Source organism: Gadus chalcogrammus, chromosome 23 (assembly GCF_026213295.1).
Source record: "Gadus chalcogrammus isolate NIFS_2021 chromosome 23, NIFS_Gcha_1.0, whole genome shotgun sequence".
Classification (NCBI taxonomy): domain Eukaryota; kingdom Metazoa; phylum Chordata; class Actinopteri; order Gadiformes; family Gadidae; genus Gadus; species Gadus chalcogrammus.
Window position 1 is genome coordinate 19,284,515 of NC_079434.1, and position 16,924 is coordinate 19,301,438.

General features: G+C 46.9%; 1 protein-coding gene across 1 annotated transcript; it reads right to left on the reverse strand.

Moving 5' to 3' along the window:
• Positions 1-740: 740 nt before the first annotated feature.
• Positions 741-16,657, reverse strand: LOC130377388 (collagen alpha-1(XV) chain-like). The gene is made up of 27 exons (XM_056584489.1): positions 16,545-16,657; positions 15,161-15,220; positions 15,047-15,082; positions 14,909-14,953; positions 14,736-14,798; positions 14,383-14,418; positions 14,139-14,222; positions 13,535-13,591; positions 12,751-12,813; positions 12,385-12,474; positions 11,921-11,956; positions 11,759-11,812; positions 11,492-11,548; positions 11,233-11,292; positions 10,910-10,951; positions 9,992-10,016; positions 9,012-9,080; positions 8,498-8,523; positions 8,292-8,375; positions 7,500-7,644; positions 6,904-6,968; positions 6,017-6,145; positions 5,186-5,233; positions 3,914-3,976; positions 2,386-2,583; positions 1,748-1,863; positions 741-1,329 (listed from the first exon to the last, which is right to left on the reverse strand). Exons 1-27 carry the CDS (start codon positions 16,554-16,556, stop codon positions 1,131-1,133), a joined length of 1,962 nt encoding a protein of 653 aa, XP_056440464.1. The 5' UTR covers positions 16,557-16,657; the 3' UTR covers positions 741-1,130.
• Positions 16,658-16,924: the final 267 nt, after the last annotated feature.

Consider the following 16,924-nt stretch of genomic DNA (forward strand, 5'->3'; position numbering starts at 1 on the left):
GAACACACCTCTTCAAGCCCTTATTGATCCATTGGTTTAGGGTGTCACTGCTGTTTGTCCCACTGCGGGTAAGTAGGCTTGAAACAGTTTGAAAAAAATATAACATCCAGGAGCTACAAAGAATAGTGAGGCTGCCAGCAACACTGGACTCGGGTGTCATGGATGGTAGGTGCATATTCTCAAAGTGTTTGATCTCATTGCACACACACACACAAAAGGCACATGAATGCCCGCCCGGTGGGACTGGACAGGGTGCGTCTCGCAGGGCGAGGTTTGGGCGGGTGGGACTCAACCAGTGGTTGAAGTCCCGACATGTTTAGGTCTGAGAATCCTTTCCACACGTATCGATTTATCCCAGTCTGTCTCGCCCTGAATATCAGCGTTCCAGGGAACGCAGGGGATTGGCAGACGTTTGCTCAGGGCTGCCAGTCGTTGGTAAATCAGTTATTCGTACATCCAGGACCCTTCTCGAGAATCTTCAAACCTTTACTTTTATAAATTATAAATGTTAAATCTAATTACTAGATCACATAAAACACCAATCTCATGGTATCTTTTGCGTATGAGGCGACTCGAAGTGAGCTCCTGATTTAATTGCGCACTGGATTAGACCCCATACACATAGATGGGAGGGGGCGGAGTTAGAGAGGTCTAGATGGGAGGGGGCGGAGTCAGAGAGGTCTAGATGGGAGGGGGCGGAGTTAGAGAGGTCTAGATGGGAGGGGGCGGAGTCAGAGAGGTCTAGATGGAAGGGGGCGGAGACAGAGCGGTCTAGATAGGAGGGGGCGGAGTCAGAGAGGTCTAGATGGGAGGGGGCGGAGACAGAGAGGTCTAGATAAGAGGGGGGGGAGTCAGAGTGGTCTAGATGGGAGGGGGCGGAGTCAGAAAGGTCTAGATGGGACGGGGCGGAGTCAGAAAGGTCTAGATGGGAGGGGGCGGAGTCAGAAAGGTCCAGGTGGAGGAGGGCGGACTCACATAGTTTTGGGTGAAAAGGGGCGGAGTCAGAAAGGTCCAGGTGAAAGGTGGCGGAGTCAGAAAGGCCCAGGGGAAAGGGGGTGGAGTCAGAAAGGCCCAGGTGAGAGGGGGCGGAGTCAGAAAGGTCTGGGCGGAGATGGGGGGGGGGGCGTGGCCTATGTCTTGTGCGTCTCGATGCAGAGGACGATGTACTGGTTGGAGCAGCTGCGCGTCTGCTGGCCCAGCAGCCGCCCTGACAGCAGGTTGGACGACAGGCCCGTGACGGACATGTGGTCGGCTCGCCACGCCTCGCAGTGCTTGTCCTGCACCCGCAGACCCCTGGTTGCCGAACCGTGCCACACACTCTTCTGAGGCCTGGGGGGGGGGGGGGGGGGGGGCAGAGGAGGGAGGAGGGGGAGAGAGGGTGGGCTTTGATGAGATGCAGGGTGAAGATGGAGGACAGGGCGCATGTGTTGGTGAGGTCTGGGGGCGCAGACTTAGATGCTACCCACTCAAAGGTGTCGCTGTACCAGTGCTGGTAAACGTACGCAGGGACGAGCACGCTTACACACAGACACAGACACACACACACAAACACACACACACACACACATGTATGCATGCACGAAGACACACAAACTTGGGACGAACGTTTGTACATAAACACAGAGATGCACACATACAGAAACGTAAACATGCACAGACAAACACACACATAGGTTTTAATGCATGCACGAACACACAACACACACACAACACACAACACACACACACACACACACACACAACGCACCAGAAAGGGTCAGCGAGGACGTCCCGTCCATCGAAGGAGTAGATGGGTATCCTGGCGTCGATCGGAGCTCCGTCGCCACTGAACACCGCGTGCCAGTTCCTGAACATCACATCACCCTGGAGACACACACACACACATCACACAATGTCACGTGACATTCCACGACATGACACACAATTTCATCACATGACGCTACACGACATTCCAATGCATGACATCAACACCCTGACATCACATGGCGCCAAATTATGCACGTCACATGTCAATTCAAATCATCAATTCAGCTTACATCACATGACCTACCATCACGTCACATGACACAAGGGCGAGGTGTGTTCTGGGGGCCTAGTGTGTGTGTGTGTGTGTGTGTGTGTGTGTGTGTGTGTGTGTGTGTGTGTGTGTGTGTGTGTGTGTGTGTGTGTGTGTGTGTGTGTGTGCGTGTATGTTTGCATGCGTGTGTGTGTGTATACGTGCGTGTGTGTGTGTATATGTGTGAATATGTGTGTGTGTGTATAGGTGTGTATATGTGTGAATATGTGTGTGTGTATAGGCCTATGTGCGAGTTTCTCCACACATTACGAGTGTGTGTCTACAAGCGTCCCATGAGCACCCTTAGCGCCCCCCCCCCCCCGTCCTACCCGGAGGTTGGTGACGGGCGTGGCGTGCCGGGACAGCGGGTGGACCACGTGGAGCAGGTCCTGGCGCCCGGACGACAGGAAGGCGCGGTAGTGCGGCGGCAGGCCCATGGCCTTGGCCTGCTCGAAGCACATGCGGTCGGCAGCGTCCACGCCCATCATGTCCCCCGAGTGGGGCTGGTTCAGCGCCACCAGGGTCAGCTGGGGGGGGAGAGGGGGGGGTCACTAGCTGCGTTTCCATCTAAAAGGTGATGCGAATCTTTCGAAAGTTCGCAAAAAAAAGTAATACGAATTATGTGCGTTTCCATCGAGTGGTTGCAGCGGAATAGGGTGATGACGTCACACGTTGATGCCGGCAGGGTTGCTATGGCCGGTCGTTATGCGGAAATCGGAAAGACTGTCAGTCCTGTGTGTTCAAAGTTCGCTGCGTCACAGCTGTTTCGAAAAGTGTGTTTCCATCTCCCATTTTGCGAATTTAATCTCTTTCGAATTTCGGATAAACGAGCGGATAAACCTTTTTGCGAAATTTGAGGATTTTTATGCGAATTTTGGTGTTTCCATCACCGTTTACTGATTCAATAATTCAAAGTTCGCATAAAATCAGGGGGATGGAAACGCACCTACTGTGTGGGCGGGGTCTGACCCTCGGAGGGAGGGGCTATAGGCTGACTCTGGTTTTGGGGGTTGGCGCGGCGATGATGCGTGGCTTTTTTACACTTCACTATCTTTTATCCAATCCAATCAAAATGTATTTGTTAAGCCCTTTAAAACGACCGCCGTTGACCAAAGAGCCTCACAGAGTAATAATTTAAAGACATCAAAAAATAAAAGACAAGAAAACAGGAGAACATAATAAACAGATGGGTTTTGACGAGGCATTTAAATTTAGTTCATAGCTAAGCAACACAATTTCTTCCTTAAATCAATGTAATCATCACTTATACCCTCAATCAAATAAATTCCTAGCTTTAATCAAATTAATCATCTCTTATATTGTTAATCAAATCAATTCCTACCTTTTAATCAATTTAACTGTCTCTTAAACCCTTAAACAAAAACAAATGTATACTTTTACATTTTCACCCACTTTAAATATGCCCCAGAAGGATTGGCTTAGCGCCTTTATTTTACAGTACAACTGCCTCCTTTAATGAAGATAGTACTCCCTTGTTCTCCAACAATACTTCATTAAGAAATACTAACAACTTTGTACAATTCAAATCATTCATTCATTAAAGGGCTCATGTCATGCCACCAGGTATGGGTGTGATTAATTAATTCCTATAATAATTAAATAAATAATCATTCCTTCCCTGTGCCAGAGTGACATCACAAGTGGGCGTGTCCACCCAGATATATGAAGGATAGATGAGCAACGTTTGCTACCGTCCACTGGGTAGGCTGGTAGACTGATCTATCCAGCACACATCTAGGCGGACACGCCCACTTGTGATGTCACAAGAGGCCGATTTTACACACACACTGAGTGAGTGAGTGAGTCTCGGTGGTGCCGGGCGCCTCTGGGACCTACCCTCTGCGAGACGGAGCGTACTCGCTCCATGGCGTCTCCTCTGGCCTGGGACGCCGGACGGGGCTAGGGAAGAACGGGACACATAGACCGTCAACAGGAGGAGTGTGTATCGATGATAACCCGTAGATGAAGTGTTATGAGAGAGTGTGTATCGATGATAACCCGTCTATGAAGCGTTATGAGAGAGTGTGTATCGATGATAACCCGTCTATGAAGCGTTATGAGAGAGTGTATCGATGATAACCCGTCTATGAAGCGTTATGAGAGAGTGTGTATCGATGATAACCCGTCTATGAAGCGTTATGAGAGAGTGTGTATCGATGATAACCCGTGTATGAAGCGTTATGAGAGAGTGTGTATCGATGATAACCAGTGTATGAAGCGTTATGAGAGAGTGTGTATCGATGATAACCCGTCTATGAAGCGTTATGAGAGAGTGTGTATCGATGATAACCCGTCTATGAAGCGTTATGAGAGAGTGTGTATCGATGATAACCCGTCTATGAAGTGTTATGAGAGTGTGTATCGATGATAACCAGTGTATGAAGCGTTATGAGAGAGTGTGTATCGATGATAACCCTTATATGAAGCGTTATGAGAGAGTGTGTATCGATGATAACCCGTGTATGAAGTGTTACGAGAGTGTGTATCGATGATAACCCGTGTATGAAGCGTTATGAGAGAGTGTGTATCGATGATAACCCGTCTATGAAGCGTTATGAGAGAGTGTGTATCGATGATAACCTGTCTATGAAGCGTTATGAGAGAGTGTGTATCGATGATAACCAGTGTATGAAGTGTTATGAGAGAGTGTGTCGATGATAACCCGTCTATGAAGTGTTATGAGAGAGTGTGTATCGATGATAACCAGTGTATGAAGCGTTATGAGAGAGTGTGTATCGATGATAACCCGTCTATGAAGCGTTATGAGAGAGTGTGTATCGATGATAACCTGTCTATGAAGCGTTATGAGAAAGTGTGTATCGATGATAACCAGTGTATGAAGTGTTACGAGAGTGTGTATCAAGGATAACCAGTGTATGAAGCGTTACCAGAGAGTGTATCGAGGATAACCAGTGTATGAAGCGCTATGAGAGAGTGTGTATCGATGATAACCCGTGTATGAAGTGTTACGAGAGTGTGTATCGATGATAACCCGTCTATGAAGCGTTATGAGAGAGTGTGTATCGATGATAACCAGTGTATGAAGCGCTATGAGAGAGTGTGTATCGATGATAACCCGTCTATGAAGCGCTATGAGAGTGACGTTACCTCGTCCTGGGGGATGATGTTACTGGAGAGGTAGACCATGCCGCCAAGCTGTGAGGAGGGGAAACAGAACGGTAAACGTACCACCGCTGCACCCATGACCGCTGTGCGTGTCACCATTGTACGTTTCACCGCTGCACTGCTAACCTGCAGCGGTGCAGTGTCCATAGCTCCCTGTTAACCGGTGCTAACATCAGCGGTATTGATAGGGATGCTATTTGACTACAGTATGTTAAACAGTATACACTGTGCTTTTACTGTGATGCTCTTTAATCTTGAGGTACGGTACTTCAGGACATTGTTTCTGTTAATGCATGATTTGATATTGTAAACTATATCTCCCGCTATACATCATATCCCATATCATATATCAAATCATATATCATATATTTTTGTGTGTCATATTATATCTCAAATTACATAAAATGATCACATCAGATCATATATATAATATCTCACATCGTATCCTTTCTCATATCATAGCTCACAACATCTCACATCATATCTCATATCATACCATATCTTAAATCATATCTCACATAATCTCCTCATATCTCATCATATTATTTCTTAAATCATATCTCACATCATCTCATCTCACCTCATATCTCATATTACTGTATATATCATATCATATCTCACATCATCTCATCTCACCTCATATTACTGTATATATCATATCATATCTCATATCATCTCATCTCTCATCATATCTCATACCTTATCTAACATCATCTCACCTCATATCTCGTATCATATCATAGCTTATATCATATCATATCTCATATTATATCATATCTCATCTCATATCTAAGGCTAGTCCGCAGTGTTTACCTGGACCTCCTTCCAGCCCTGGGAAACCTTGAGGAAGAGCGTTCCGGTGGCCGAGACGAAGGCCAGCGTTCCCTCCACGTCCCTCACTGTGTGCTGCATCATGGCCTCCCGCGTGGAGAAGCTCTTCAGCTGGAGGAGGAGGAGGAGGAGGAGGAGGGCAAGAACATGAGAACAGGGGGAGGAGAACAACTCAATAAGGTGGAGATGAACCCCACTCCCTTATTTTCTTGCCCTCTGGGGGGCTAGGGTCAGGGTTATAGGTCATTCATATATGACCTGTTAGGCCCTTTGAGACTGTCACTGTAGTTAAGAAATATAAATCATATAGAAATTGAAAAATCAGAAGAATTGAATGTAAGAGTTGAAGAGTGTCCTGGTAAAACGTTATGTTTGGGTTTATTTTTATGCATTTTTACGTTAGTTTGACAATTGTGTCTATGTTTGCGATTACCAAAGTTACGTTTGGCTTTGTGCTTGTTTTCATTTTCATCGCTGATTATGTTTCCAAAAGTTTGTGTTGTGTTAATAATCGCATTTCCGAAGGATTATCGGGTAAACATAAGTTTACGTTTTGCGATTTCCACTCAAGTTAACCGTTACCATTATTGTGCCGTTCCCAAGACAACTGGTAACCATGCAACCAGAACATTCCAAAGAGGTCGATGGACAAAGACCAAGCCTTCTGTAAAATGAATCCAAGATGGAGACCAAGGAACCGAATCACAACGGAGCGAGAGAGACAGGGAGCGAGAGAGGGACAGGGAGCGAGAGAGAGACAGGGAGCGAGAGAGAGACAGGGAGCGAGAGAGAGACAGGGAGCGAGAGAGAGACAGGGAGCGAGAGAGAGAGACAGGAAGCGAGAGAGAGACAAGGAGGGTCTGACTTACAGCTCCTGAGGTCCCAGCCGCCCCCGAGGGCCCCGGGGGGCCGGGGGGACCCGCGACGGTCACCGCTGTCAGAACCAAAACAGAAAACATCCTTAGTGTCCGTGTGTGGGTGGGGGTCTACCCCCGGGTTCAGAACATGGCTCTGTGTGTTCTTTGGTTCATCATACGATGTGTCGTACAGAATGAAAACATTCCCAAAGCTCTCAAACCGATCCACCTTCCAACCGCTCCGTCTGCCCTCTGTTGTTACCCCAGTTACCCCCCCACCGTTAACCCCAGACACAGCGGGGGAGCACATGGGCCAATCAGGTCGGCCCTCGTGCACTGCTTGATATGTGACGTCACGCCACGAGGTGCGAGTGTGATTAACCGTTGCGAGCCGTTTTTGAAAATCTGCCGTTTCCTGTGTTCTTGTGACGTCAGAAGGGGGCGTGTCCATCGAGGCGTATGGTGGCTACGGGCGACACGCCCACTTGTGATGTCACTAAAACGTGCGGTAAAGGCCGATTTTCAGACGGCTTGTAACGGCTAACCACACTCACTCGCGGTCTGATCCTATGGGGCGGGATGGGGGGTCTCTGTCGTGGAGGGTCTACCTGAGCCGTATCGGGAGGGGGGTCCGGGCGGGCCGGGGGGGCCGGGTTGGCCAACAGAACCGGGTCTACCGTAGCCCGGGACGCCGGGGGAGCCGGGGACCCCCGGCCGACCTGGGGGGCCGTGCACAGACTGGCCCGGAGGCCCCTGGAACGAGAGCTGGAGTTAGAGAGGAGCCGGGCGGAGCGTGGGGAACACACACACACACACACACACACAGACAGACCATTTCCTATATTACTGCTATGCTATATATTAACTATAGGTAGTGTGAGTGAGTGAGTGAGTGAGTGAGTGAGTGAGTGAGTGAGTGAGTGAGTGAGTGAGTGAGTGAGTGAGTGAGTGAACGAGTGAGTGAGTGAACGAGTGAGTGAGTGAACGAGTGAACGAGTGAACGAGTGAGTGAACGAGTGAACAAGTGAACGAGTGAGTGAACGAGTGAACGAGTGAACGAGTGAACAAGTGAACGAGTGAGTGAACGAGTGAACGAGTGAACGAACGAGTGAACGAGTGAACGAGTGAACGAGTGAACGAGTGAGTGAGTGAACGAGTGAGTGAGTGAGTGAGTGAGTGAGCGAGTGAGCGAGTGAGTGAGTGAGTGAGTGAGTGAGTGAGTGAGTGAGTGAGTGAGTGAGTCTGTGTGTATTTTAATCTGTCACACCAGGGCAGTGACATTCTTAATGCATTCATTCCTTCATGCTTCAGACATCTATCCTATCGTTTATTTTGCTGCACACATATATGTCTTTATTTATTTTTTCATTGGATGGGGTTTCCATGGAAACAGAACGTACCGTTGCTCCTTGTCTCCCAGGGATACCCGCGTACCCAGGCGTTCCCTTCTCCCCTTTAATGCCCTGGTCACCATGGCTACCCAGCTGGAACACAGACACACACATTTTCATATATTTACACACACACACACACACACACACACACACACACACGTAGCGGCGATCAGAAGGGAGGGCACCGATTGGCTGAGCAGATCGTGACTTACCCCGCCTCTTCCGGGATACAATGAGTCTGTGGAGGGATGACAGAGGAAACACAAAGGTTACTCACAACGCTACTGGGACTCATGTGCAACACATCATTTAACGATACAAGCCTCCAAGACAATTTGCCTGTTGTTGTTTTATATTACAACAACAACTGCCTTACTGAATCTAGTTTAATAATATAATAATATTAATATTTACATGAATGGCAGACATCTGTGGGCACAAACTAAATGTTCATGTGATGTGATTGTTTTAAGATGTTAAACCGATCCCAATTGTTGTGATGCATGGATTTTTTTGGTGTTGTGTATTTAGTAGTTTAATGAATGTCAAATAATGATGCTTATTTTGTCTTCCATTATCAGAGCATGTTACATAAACCTAACCTCATTCCTTCAGACAGAGTAGAATAACACTATACAATGATGTGCTTTGAACTGCACTGAACCCGATCCGTTTGGTTCAGACTGGATTGTGGGGTGGGGGAATGGTGGTAAAGATGGGACTCACTTTGCAAAGCAGACCAACCAGGAAGGCCTGGCTGACCTCTGTCCCCCTTCTCTCCCCTCGGACAGTTTCCTGAAGGGCCACCAGGAGCAAAGGGTAAAGGTTAGTCTGGTTAGTCTGATGCAGCATCAGGATCCCTCCTTCCATCTCTGGATGAAGGGACCCCCACTCTGAACGCCTGATGCCCCACTCTGAAGGAGGGACCCCCCACTCTGAAGGAGGGACCCCCCACTCTGAAGGAGGGAACCCCCACTCTGAAGGAGGGACCCCCCACTCTGAAGGAGGGACCCCCCACTCTGAAGGAGGGATCCCCCACTCTGAAGGAGGGACCCCCCACTCTGAAGGAGGGACCCCCCACTCTGAAGGAGGGACCCCCCACTCTGAAGGAGGAACCCCCCACTCTGAAGGAGGGATCCCCCACTCTGAAGGAGGGACCCCCCACTCTGAAGGAGGGAACCCCCACTCTGAAGGAGGGAACCCCCACTCTGAAGGAGGGATCCCCCACTCTGAAGGAGGGATCCCCCACTCTGTGTTCCTTCTCTAGATTTCTTCCCTGCTAACTAAGGGAATTTTTCTTGCCTCTGGGGGGCTAGGGTCAGGGGGGGGGTCATAGATTTACGGCCTGTTAAGCCCTTTGAGACTGTACCTGTGATTAAGGGCTACACAAATACAATTCAATTTAATTTAAATGAATGTTGTTTGTAGTCAGATTAACTGAAGTGGAACATTGACTTGTTCCACTATCTCGACCACAGGTTAACTGAACATCGTATGAAGGGCTTTCGATCCCTGGATCTTTTCAGTTGCTGCATGAGCTCAGTTTCAATGTTGAAGTCCATCTGAGATTCATTCCCGTGATTTATCTATAACAACCTTCCATTCATTCTAATGCAAATTAAAAAAGATGAATAAAAACGACAGATAGGAGAAAATTAAGGATTGTTAAATTATAACTTATGACTAAAATTATATTTTTTTCTTACCATTTACAGTACCATCCGCGTTCAGCTACAAAAAAAAAATTGCAATTAAACGTACAACTTATAAATAAAAAGTGATGACATCGATTTTCATGACATAATGACATGGTGGAGAGACATGCGTTGAGAGAGAGCGAGAGAGAGAGAGAGAGAGTGGAAGAGCGAGAGACACAGAGCCCCAGAGAGAGAGAGCAGCAGTACCTCTGATCTCGATGGGCCCCGGGCCCCCAGTCTGCCTGACACCACTAGTACGGTACAGTGAGTGAGAGGCACTCGCTGCCAAACACTCGGACGCAGACAGTGAAGGGTCGCCATGCAGGTTAACAGGGGACAGAGAGAGAGGCGATAGAGGGTCCACTAAGGGTAAGAATGAATGAATGAATGAATGAATGAATGAATGAATGAATGAATGAAATGAGTTATTAATGAACGAGAAAGAGTGTGGGATTCATGATGTCCGAGTCCGTCCTGACATTTCCACGTCACAAACAAGCGTAAAATGATTCTGGTTCAGATTTGCACCAAACGTATCAAACCATATTCCCATCAAACAATATCGTTTTTATCCAAGATCATCCATGCAGTTTGATTTCTCAGGGTTTGATTCATTCGGTCTGGGTCTGGAAGAAGAAAACGAGCATTCCTAAAGACAGATCTGTCTGGGTTAAAGGCCGACGGTTGGTGAATCATCCCCGGTAAGGCACTGGTCAGGCAGTGAGGAGAACGTAGAGGACCCGACGCACGGTCCTCTGACGCATGAACCAGGGGTCAGGGGTGGCGATTGACGGCCATCCATGCAGAGGCGGGCCCGAGGTGCACGGAGGCGGAGCTACACGGTCAGACGGCCCGCTGTTAGTTCGACGTGCCGCGAAAACCAAAACGATGGAGGAGCACGTTCCCACGCCGGGCCACATGACTTACCGCGTTCTTGCAGTGGGGTCGGGGGGGAATGGGGAACACGGTCTGTGGAGGACAGGGGAGGGAGAGGGGGGAGGGGGAGGGGGGAGGGAGAGGGGGGGGACAGCGTGAGCCGGCTAGTGGAGAGGTCTGTGTGTGTGGTTGTCTTTGTGTGGGGTGTCTGTGTGTGTGTGGTGTCTGTGTGTGTGGTTGTCTGTATGTGTGCGGTGTCTGAATGTAACTGATGGACAACACACATGGGAAAATGACAGCGAGTGAGTGAGTGAGTGAGAGAGTATGTGTGCGTGTGCGTGTGCGTGTGCGCGTGTGCGCGTGTGTGTACATACTCCGTTGGGGCAGTTGAACATGCCAGGGCGGCCGGGGAGACCGGGGGGTCCAGGAGGCCCCTGGTAGAGGAAGAGGAGGAAGAAGAGGAGGAGGAGGAAGAGGAAGAGGAGGAAGAGGATCAGGGCTCCACCTCGACCACCATTGTGAGATGGCAGTTTAAACATCGAAAGAAGCCCACAACTTCTTTAATAACGCATCATGAATCTTTCCAAAAAATGGGAATATCTATTGACAGACTTCCGTGTGTGGCTGACTCACCGGCGGGCTGTGAGAGGACCCGCTCTCTCCCTTAGGACCGGACACCCCGGGGCGACCCTGGAGAACAACACAACGTTTAAACGGAACGATGGCATATAGATGCAATTTACATTTACATTATCATCTCTATCATAAATCGATTCAAAAAGTACAGATTAATTACTATGCGGAAAATCATCTCTATGGTATCCTTTGTTTCTTGAATAATTATTTTTTTTATTTCAAGTTTAAAGCCTGGACATATTTCTTGAGCGTGTTCATGTTTACCGGACGACCAGGGTACCCAAACTCTCCCTTCGGCCCCTTCGGCCCCGTCGGCCCCTGTGAGGTGAGACGGAACGCGTTAGTTGGACTCTAAGTAAGCCGACAACAGTGTTTACGTTAGAATAACTGACAAACGGGTGGTTACCACGACAACCGGGGACTTACCGCAACGCCTGCCGCTCCGGGCAAACCGCTATCGCCCTGGACAGGAACACAAGCACTCAGGTCAGGATATAGCAGACAAGACACTTGATTTGGAGATTACAAAAGACTAAATGTGGTTTTCTAGCTATTTGTGTTGTAAGAATTTCAAAAATCAAAAAAATATTGCTTTTTTAAATATTTGAAACTAATATTACATTATATTATTATAACTATTTTTTTAAATATTTGTACAAAATAATATGTTTTCTAAACAAAATATTTTTAATATTATTTAATAATAATAAAAAAATATATAATAATTTGTGGCTCAAAATGCTACTGAATGACTTGTGTCTACTCTGGAGATTACAAACGGACCCTCAAAAACATTCTAACCAAAGGTGTGTGTTAAAAGTGAGTGGACATTATGTCTACTACTGCTACATGGTATAAATGGTGGTCAGTGATTGGTCATATGTGGTCACCTTGATTCCTGGAGGTCCGGTTACCCCCCCGAGGTCAGACATCAAGGAGCCGTCGGGCATCACGACAACGCCTGATTCTCCTTTCTCTCCCTTCACAGACACACACACACACACACACACACACACACGTATATATACATAAGTATGTACAAATCTGGCTTCTGCTAATGTATAAGGGTGGGCTTGTATTGTATATAAATACTGGGTAAAATAACTAACTAAATTAATTTAATACTGTTGTGGAATATGAAGTGTAGCCATGATTAAATGGGCCAAGTTGGCTCCCGCCCTGTTCCAGTCTGGCTCAGAGAGTCACTTCATGAGGAGAACTGGAGGAATTCTCCACAACAACAAAGAAATATTTACCTTTGGCCCCGCTGGTCCATTGACGCCCGGCAATCCAATATCTCCCTTGGGGCCCTTTGGAGCCTGTAAATAATGAGTGGGATACGGAATATAACAATCATGACAATCTCAATCATCTGGCCTTTCATTAAATTCATGTGGTTAGGCGTAACATCCTGGCTCGTCTGAAAATACAAAAGCAGCTAGGAGTCCTTTGAGTGAGGAGACAGATACTGTGTCATTACAGAAATTACAATGATGTTATTTTATATTTTGTCTGTTGGCCTTGGCAATCTGACTGAATATCTACATGTTCTAAGAAACATGATGTTAAAGAGCAGGTAGAGGGCGAGGGCCTCTTGTTCCAGACGCCCACAGGTCGACTCTGGGCATTGTCAGGAATTATACCATGGTCTGGGGGTATACTAGATTCTGATTGGCTGCAGGGTATCCACTAATCCCTGATATATGGACACCTACTAAGTAGTTCCAGTCAAATTGTCAGTTCAGCCTTCAAAACGAGAGCTGGTAAATTGTGAAAAATGCATTAAACTGAAATAAGAAAACGCGGTTATATGCTATATAGACCCTATAGTATCTGGGGTATGCATAAAGGCTGGGACAAATTTATTTTCTTTGGCAAGTGACCATGGTACAAGCAGGATAATGCCCTTCGAGGTGTCCATAATCAGGAATTAATGGACAACTAAGGCCTCCGCGTCGTCCATTAATTTGGGTTAACCTGCCGATAGTTTGGAACATTCATGCTGTTCTGTGATTGGCTGAAGCCCGGACCGAGGGTTACCTGAAGCTCCACCATCCCTGAGAAGTTGTACACTCCGTCCGTGTCGTTGAGCATCAGCTGGACAGGAAACAGGAAGTTGAGTCTGTAGTTAGTTTGGTACATTTGTATTTCTGCTGTTGATACTGTGGATGACGGATGTTTATTGCAAGTCAAGTTTTGCCAACATCGGTTTCCACCTTAAGTGGTCAACACATGATACCGTGATCAGTGTCAGCGTTTTCAGCGTTGCCGATGTATTCCTATCGATCCCTCTCAAAGCAGGGACATTGTCTGATCTCCGAAAATGAGTCTAAATGCCAAGGGCTATCTTGATTCCTAAACCTAAATTCATGTTTCCTTTGTTTGTGATACAAAAAAAGCCATGAAAACCAAGGGTCCATCTTTAATGGGCTGTTTCTTCTATTTCGTCATTTAGCAGATGTCTTTATCCAAAGTGCCTTCTGATGAGTAAAGCTTTAGGTCACTAAGAAGCAGGGCGGGGCTGGTGGCTGAAGGCTCCTACAGGTACACTGCGGACATCAGGGTTTGACTCCTGTTATCTTCCAGGCTGGGGGGTCCAACCCATCTCAATGCTGGCCTACACCGCCCATATCAGGTCACTCACCTCCTGGAGGTTTATGATTGGTCCTGGAGGCCCGGGGGGCCCTGGGGGGCCGGGTAGGCTGAGTCCGTCCCTTCCTGGTCCTCCCTGGAGCAGAAAAAGCGGCTTGATTTCAGTGTTTGGTTCTTCTGTATCTTGTGATAGCAACAGTTTGTGTTTGTGTGTGCTTTTCTTTGTGTGCGTATCCATAAACTTGTGAATGTCTTTACTGAACAATGTGTTTATATTGTACGCAGGCGGATTTCACCTTTTGTCCGGCGTCACCTTTGTCTCCTTTTTGTCCCTGTGGAAGAAACGCAGGTTTAGGGAGAGAGGCTTTGTTCACTACTGGCTGTATATCCCCCCCTGGGTCTGTGAACCAGAAAGCAGCGACATTCTATACACATTAAAAGCCCCACCTCTGATTGATGAAAAAGATGAACTCTTATCTGAAAAATACTTAATAGTTATCAGGGTCCACTCCCAAACCCAAAAAGCTAATGTTATGCATTTACCAAAATCCGCTTTAATTACTGAACAATCCGTTTTTTTTATGTGAATTATTCTTGTTTTTCTTGAAAAGTTAAAGTTATTATATTCTAATTTGTGTTGTTGACTGACCTCATCTCCGTTTAGTCCAAATGCACCTGGCTTGCCGGGAGCTCCATGCGCCCCCGACGCCCCCTAGAGGTCATAGGAAGACATTACCACCAGACTTACTTCTTACGCAATAGCCTGACAGCCTGAATGGCCACCAGGCACTTTCCCGTTGATCCTAAAGGCCAGAGACTGACCTTTGCTCCCGTCTTCCCTGGAGGCCCATCCAACCCGTCTTTACCCTGGTAAACAATCATTCATTTATTTATTATAAGTCGCAATAAATAAATGAAATTGATTCATTTAAACTAAATTTACTCAGTTAGTTAACCTACCATAGTTCCTGGAAGTCCAGGGATCCCAGGAGGTCCCTGTGAGAACACAATACATATAATGAGTAGCAGTAATAATGTGTTTAATTATAGTAGTACTATTGTTACGTTCGTTACCTGAGGGCCTTTGGGTAGAAATGCACCAAAGCCGCTGGACTTTCCGGATCCTTCCAGATCCTACCAACAGAAACACGATTGGTTAGCAAGCTCATTATCAACAGAGTCATTATTAAAGTCTTATTGTTGATTGAACCCCTCCCAGTTAGTAAGTAACTAAACAGTAACTGTTTACAACTGTGTAGAACTGTGTGATGTAAACTATAGCTTTGAGGTACACTCTGCCCATCATATTTTATTGGAAGAATATATCAGCCATTGGATGTTATTTTAATCAGATAAAAATGTATTCCCTATCAATAAGAATTGACCATAGATGTGTCAGGTTAATTTCAAGCAACAAGCTTGGTGAAATGTTAGATGTTGCGACTTTGATGAAGTTTAATCAGGAGTGACATCTTCAAACGCAGAGGTGTCAAGTAACTAAGTACAAATACATCGTTACCATACTTAAGTAGAAATTTTGGGTATCTATACTTTACTGGAGTAATTCTTTTTCAGCCTACTTTTTACTTCTACTTCTTACATTTTCACGCACTTCTCTGTACATCCCAATTTTATCAACATTAACATCATAGTCATTAGATGGCCTTTAGAAAAATGTTTTTTGGGGGGAAGTGGGGCAGTGTGCTATAGAGGTGTGCTGTGTGTGTCACTAATTCACAGATGGGATAAATGCAGAGACCAAATTCCTTGTATGTGTGAGCATACTTGGCAAAAAAAAGCTGATTGTAATCTATAGGCCCCTGTGGCACGGCCTACGCTTTTGTCCTTAATGGCATTTTTTTCCCCTTGCATTACTTATACTTTAATACTTTAAGTAGTTTTGAAACCAGTACTTTAATACTTTTACTTAAGTAAAAAGCTTGAGTTGATACTTCAACTTCTACAGAAGTATTTTTAAACACTAGTATCTATACTTCTACTTGAGTAATGAATGTGAATACTTTTGACACCTCTGTTCAAACGTCAATCCTGACAATCATAACCAGAAAGGCCACGATCAGCGCTGCGTTGGTCGGGCGGTCAAAACGCTGAGTGTGGAACGATGTGAACTTTTTCTCACTCAACGGCAGCCATCTTAGCTACGTAGCGGAAGAGGCGGAGCCAGCAGCTCATTGCGAACTAAAAGGCGCTTTAAAGGGTTCAGCGTTCAGCGGGATGTTTTTGGCGGGTGGCGAGCCGTGGCGGCACTCCCCGGTCTCCGGTTAGTGCACCACGGAGTATTCGAATTGGAACAACACTGACATTTGAAAATCCGCCCACTTAGTGAGTGTGCAGATAGTGTTCTACGTTTAAGTGTACTCATGGAAGCAACAGCACTGCTCAGCGCCTCAATGCAAAATGGCCGCTGGATATCTAAGGCCCAGTAAATGAGCAGCACCTCCAGGTCCATGGTGAAGCCCCCGCCCGGAGGCCCCGGGGGGCCAGGGGGGCCGCGCGGCCCAGGATTCCCTTCAGCTCCATCCGGCCCCGGTAACCCATCACGGCCAGAGTCCCCCTGAGAGAGAGAGACAGAGACACAGAGAGAGAGAGAGAGAGAGAGAGAGAGAGAGAGAGAGAGAGAGAGAGAGAGAGAGAGAGAGAGAGAGAGAGAGAGAGAGAGAGAGAGAGAGAGAGAGAGAGATACAGAGAGAGAGAGAGAGAGAGAGATACAGAGAGAGATACAGAGAGAGAGAGAGAGACAGAGACACAGAGAGAGAGAGAGAGAGAGAGAGACACAGACACAGACACAGAGAGAGAGAGACAGAGACAGAGACAGAG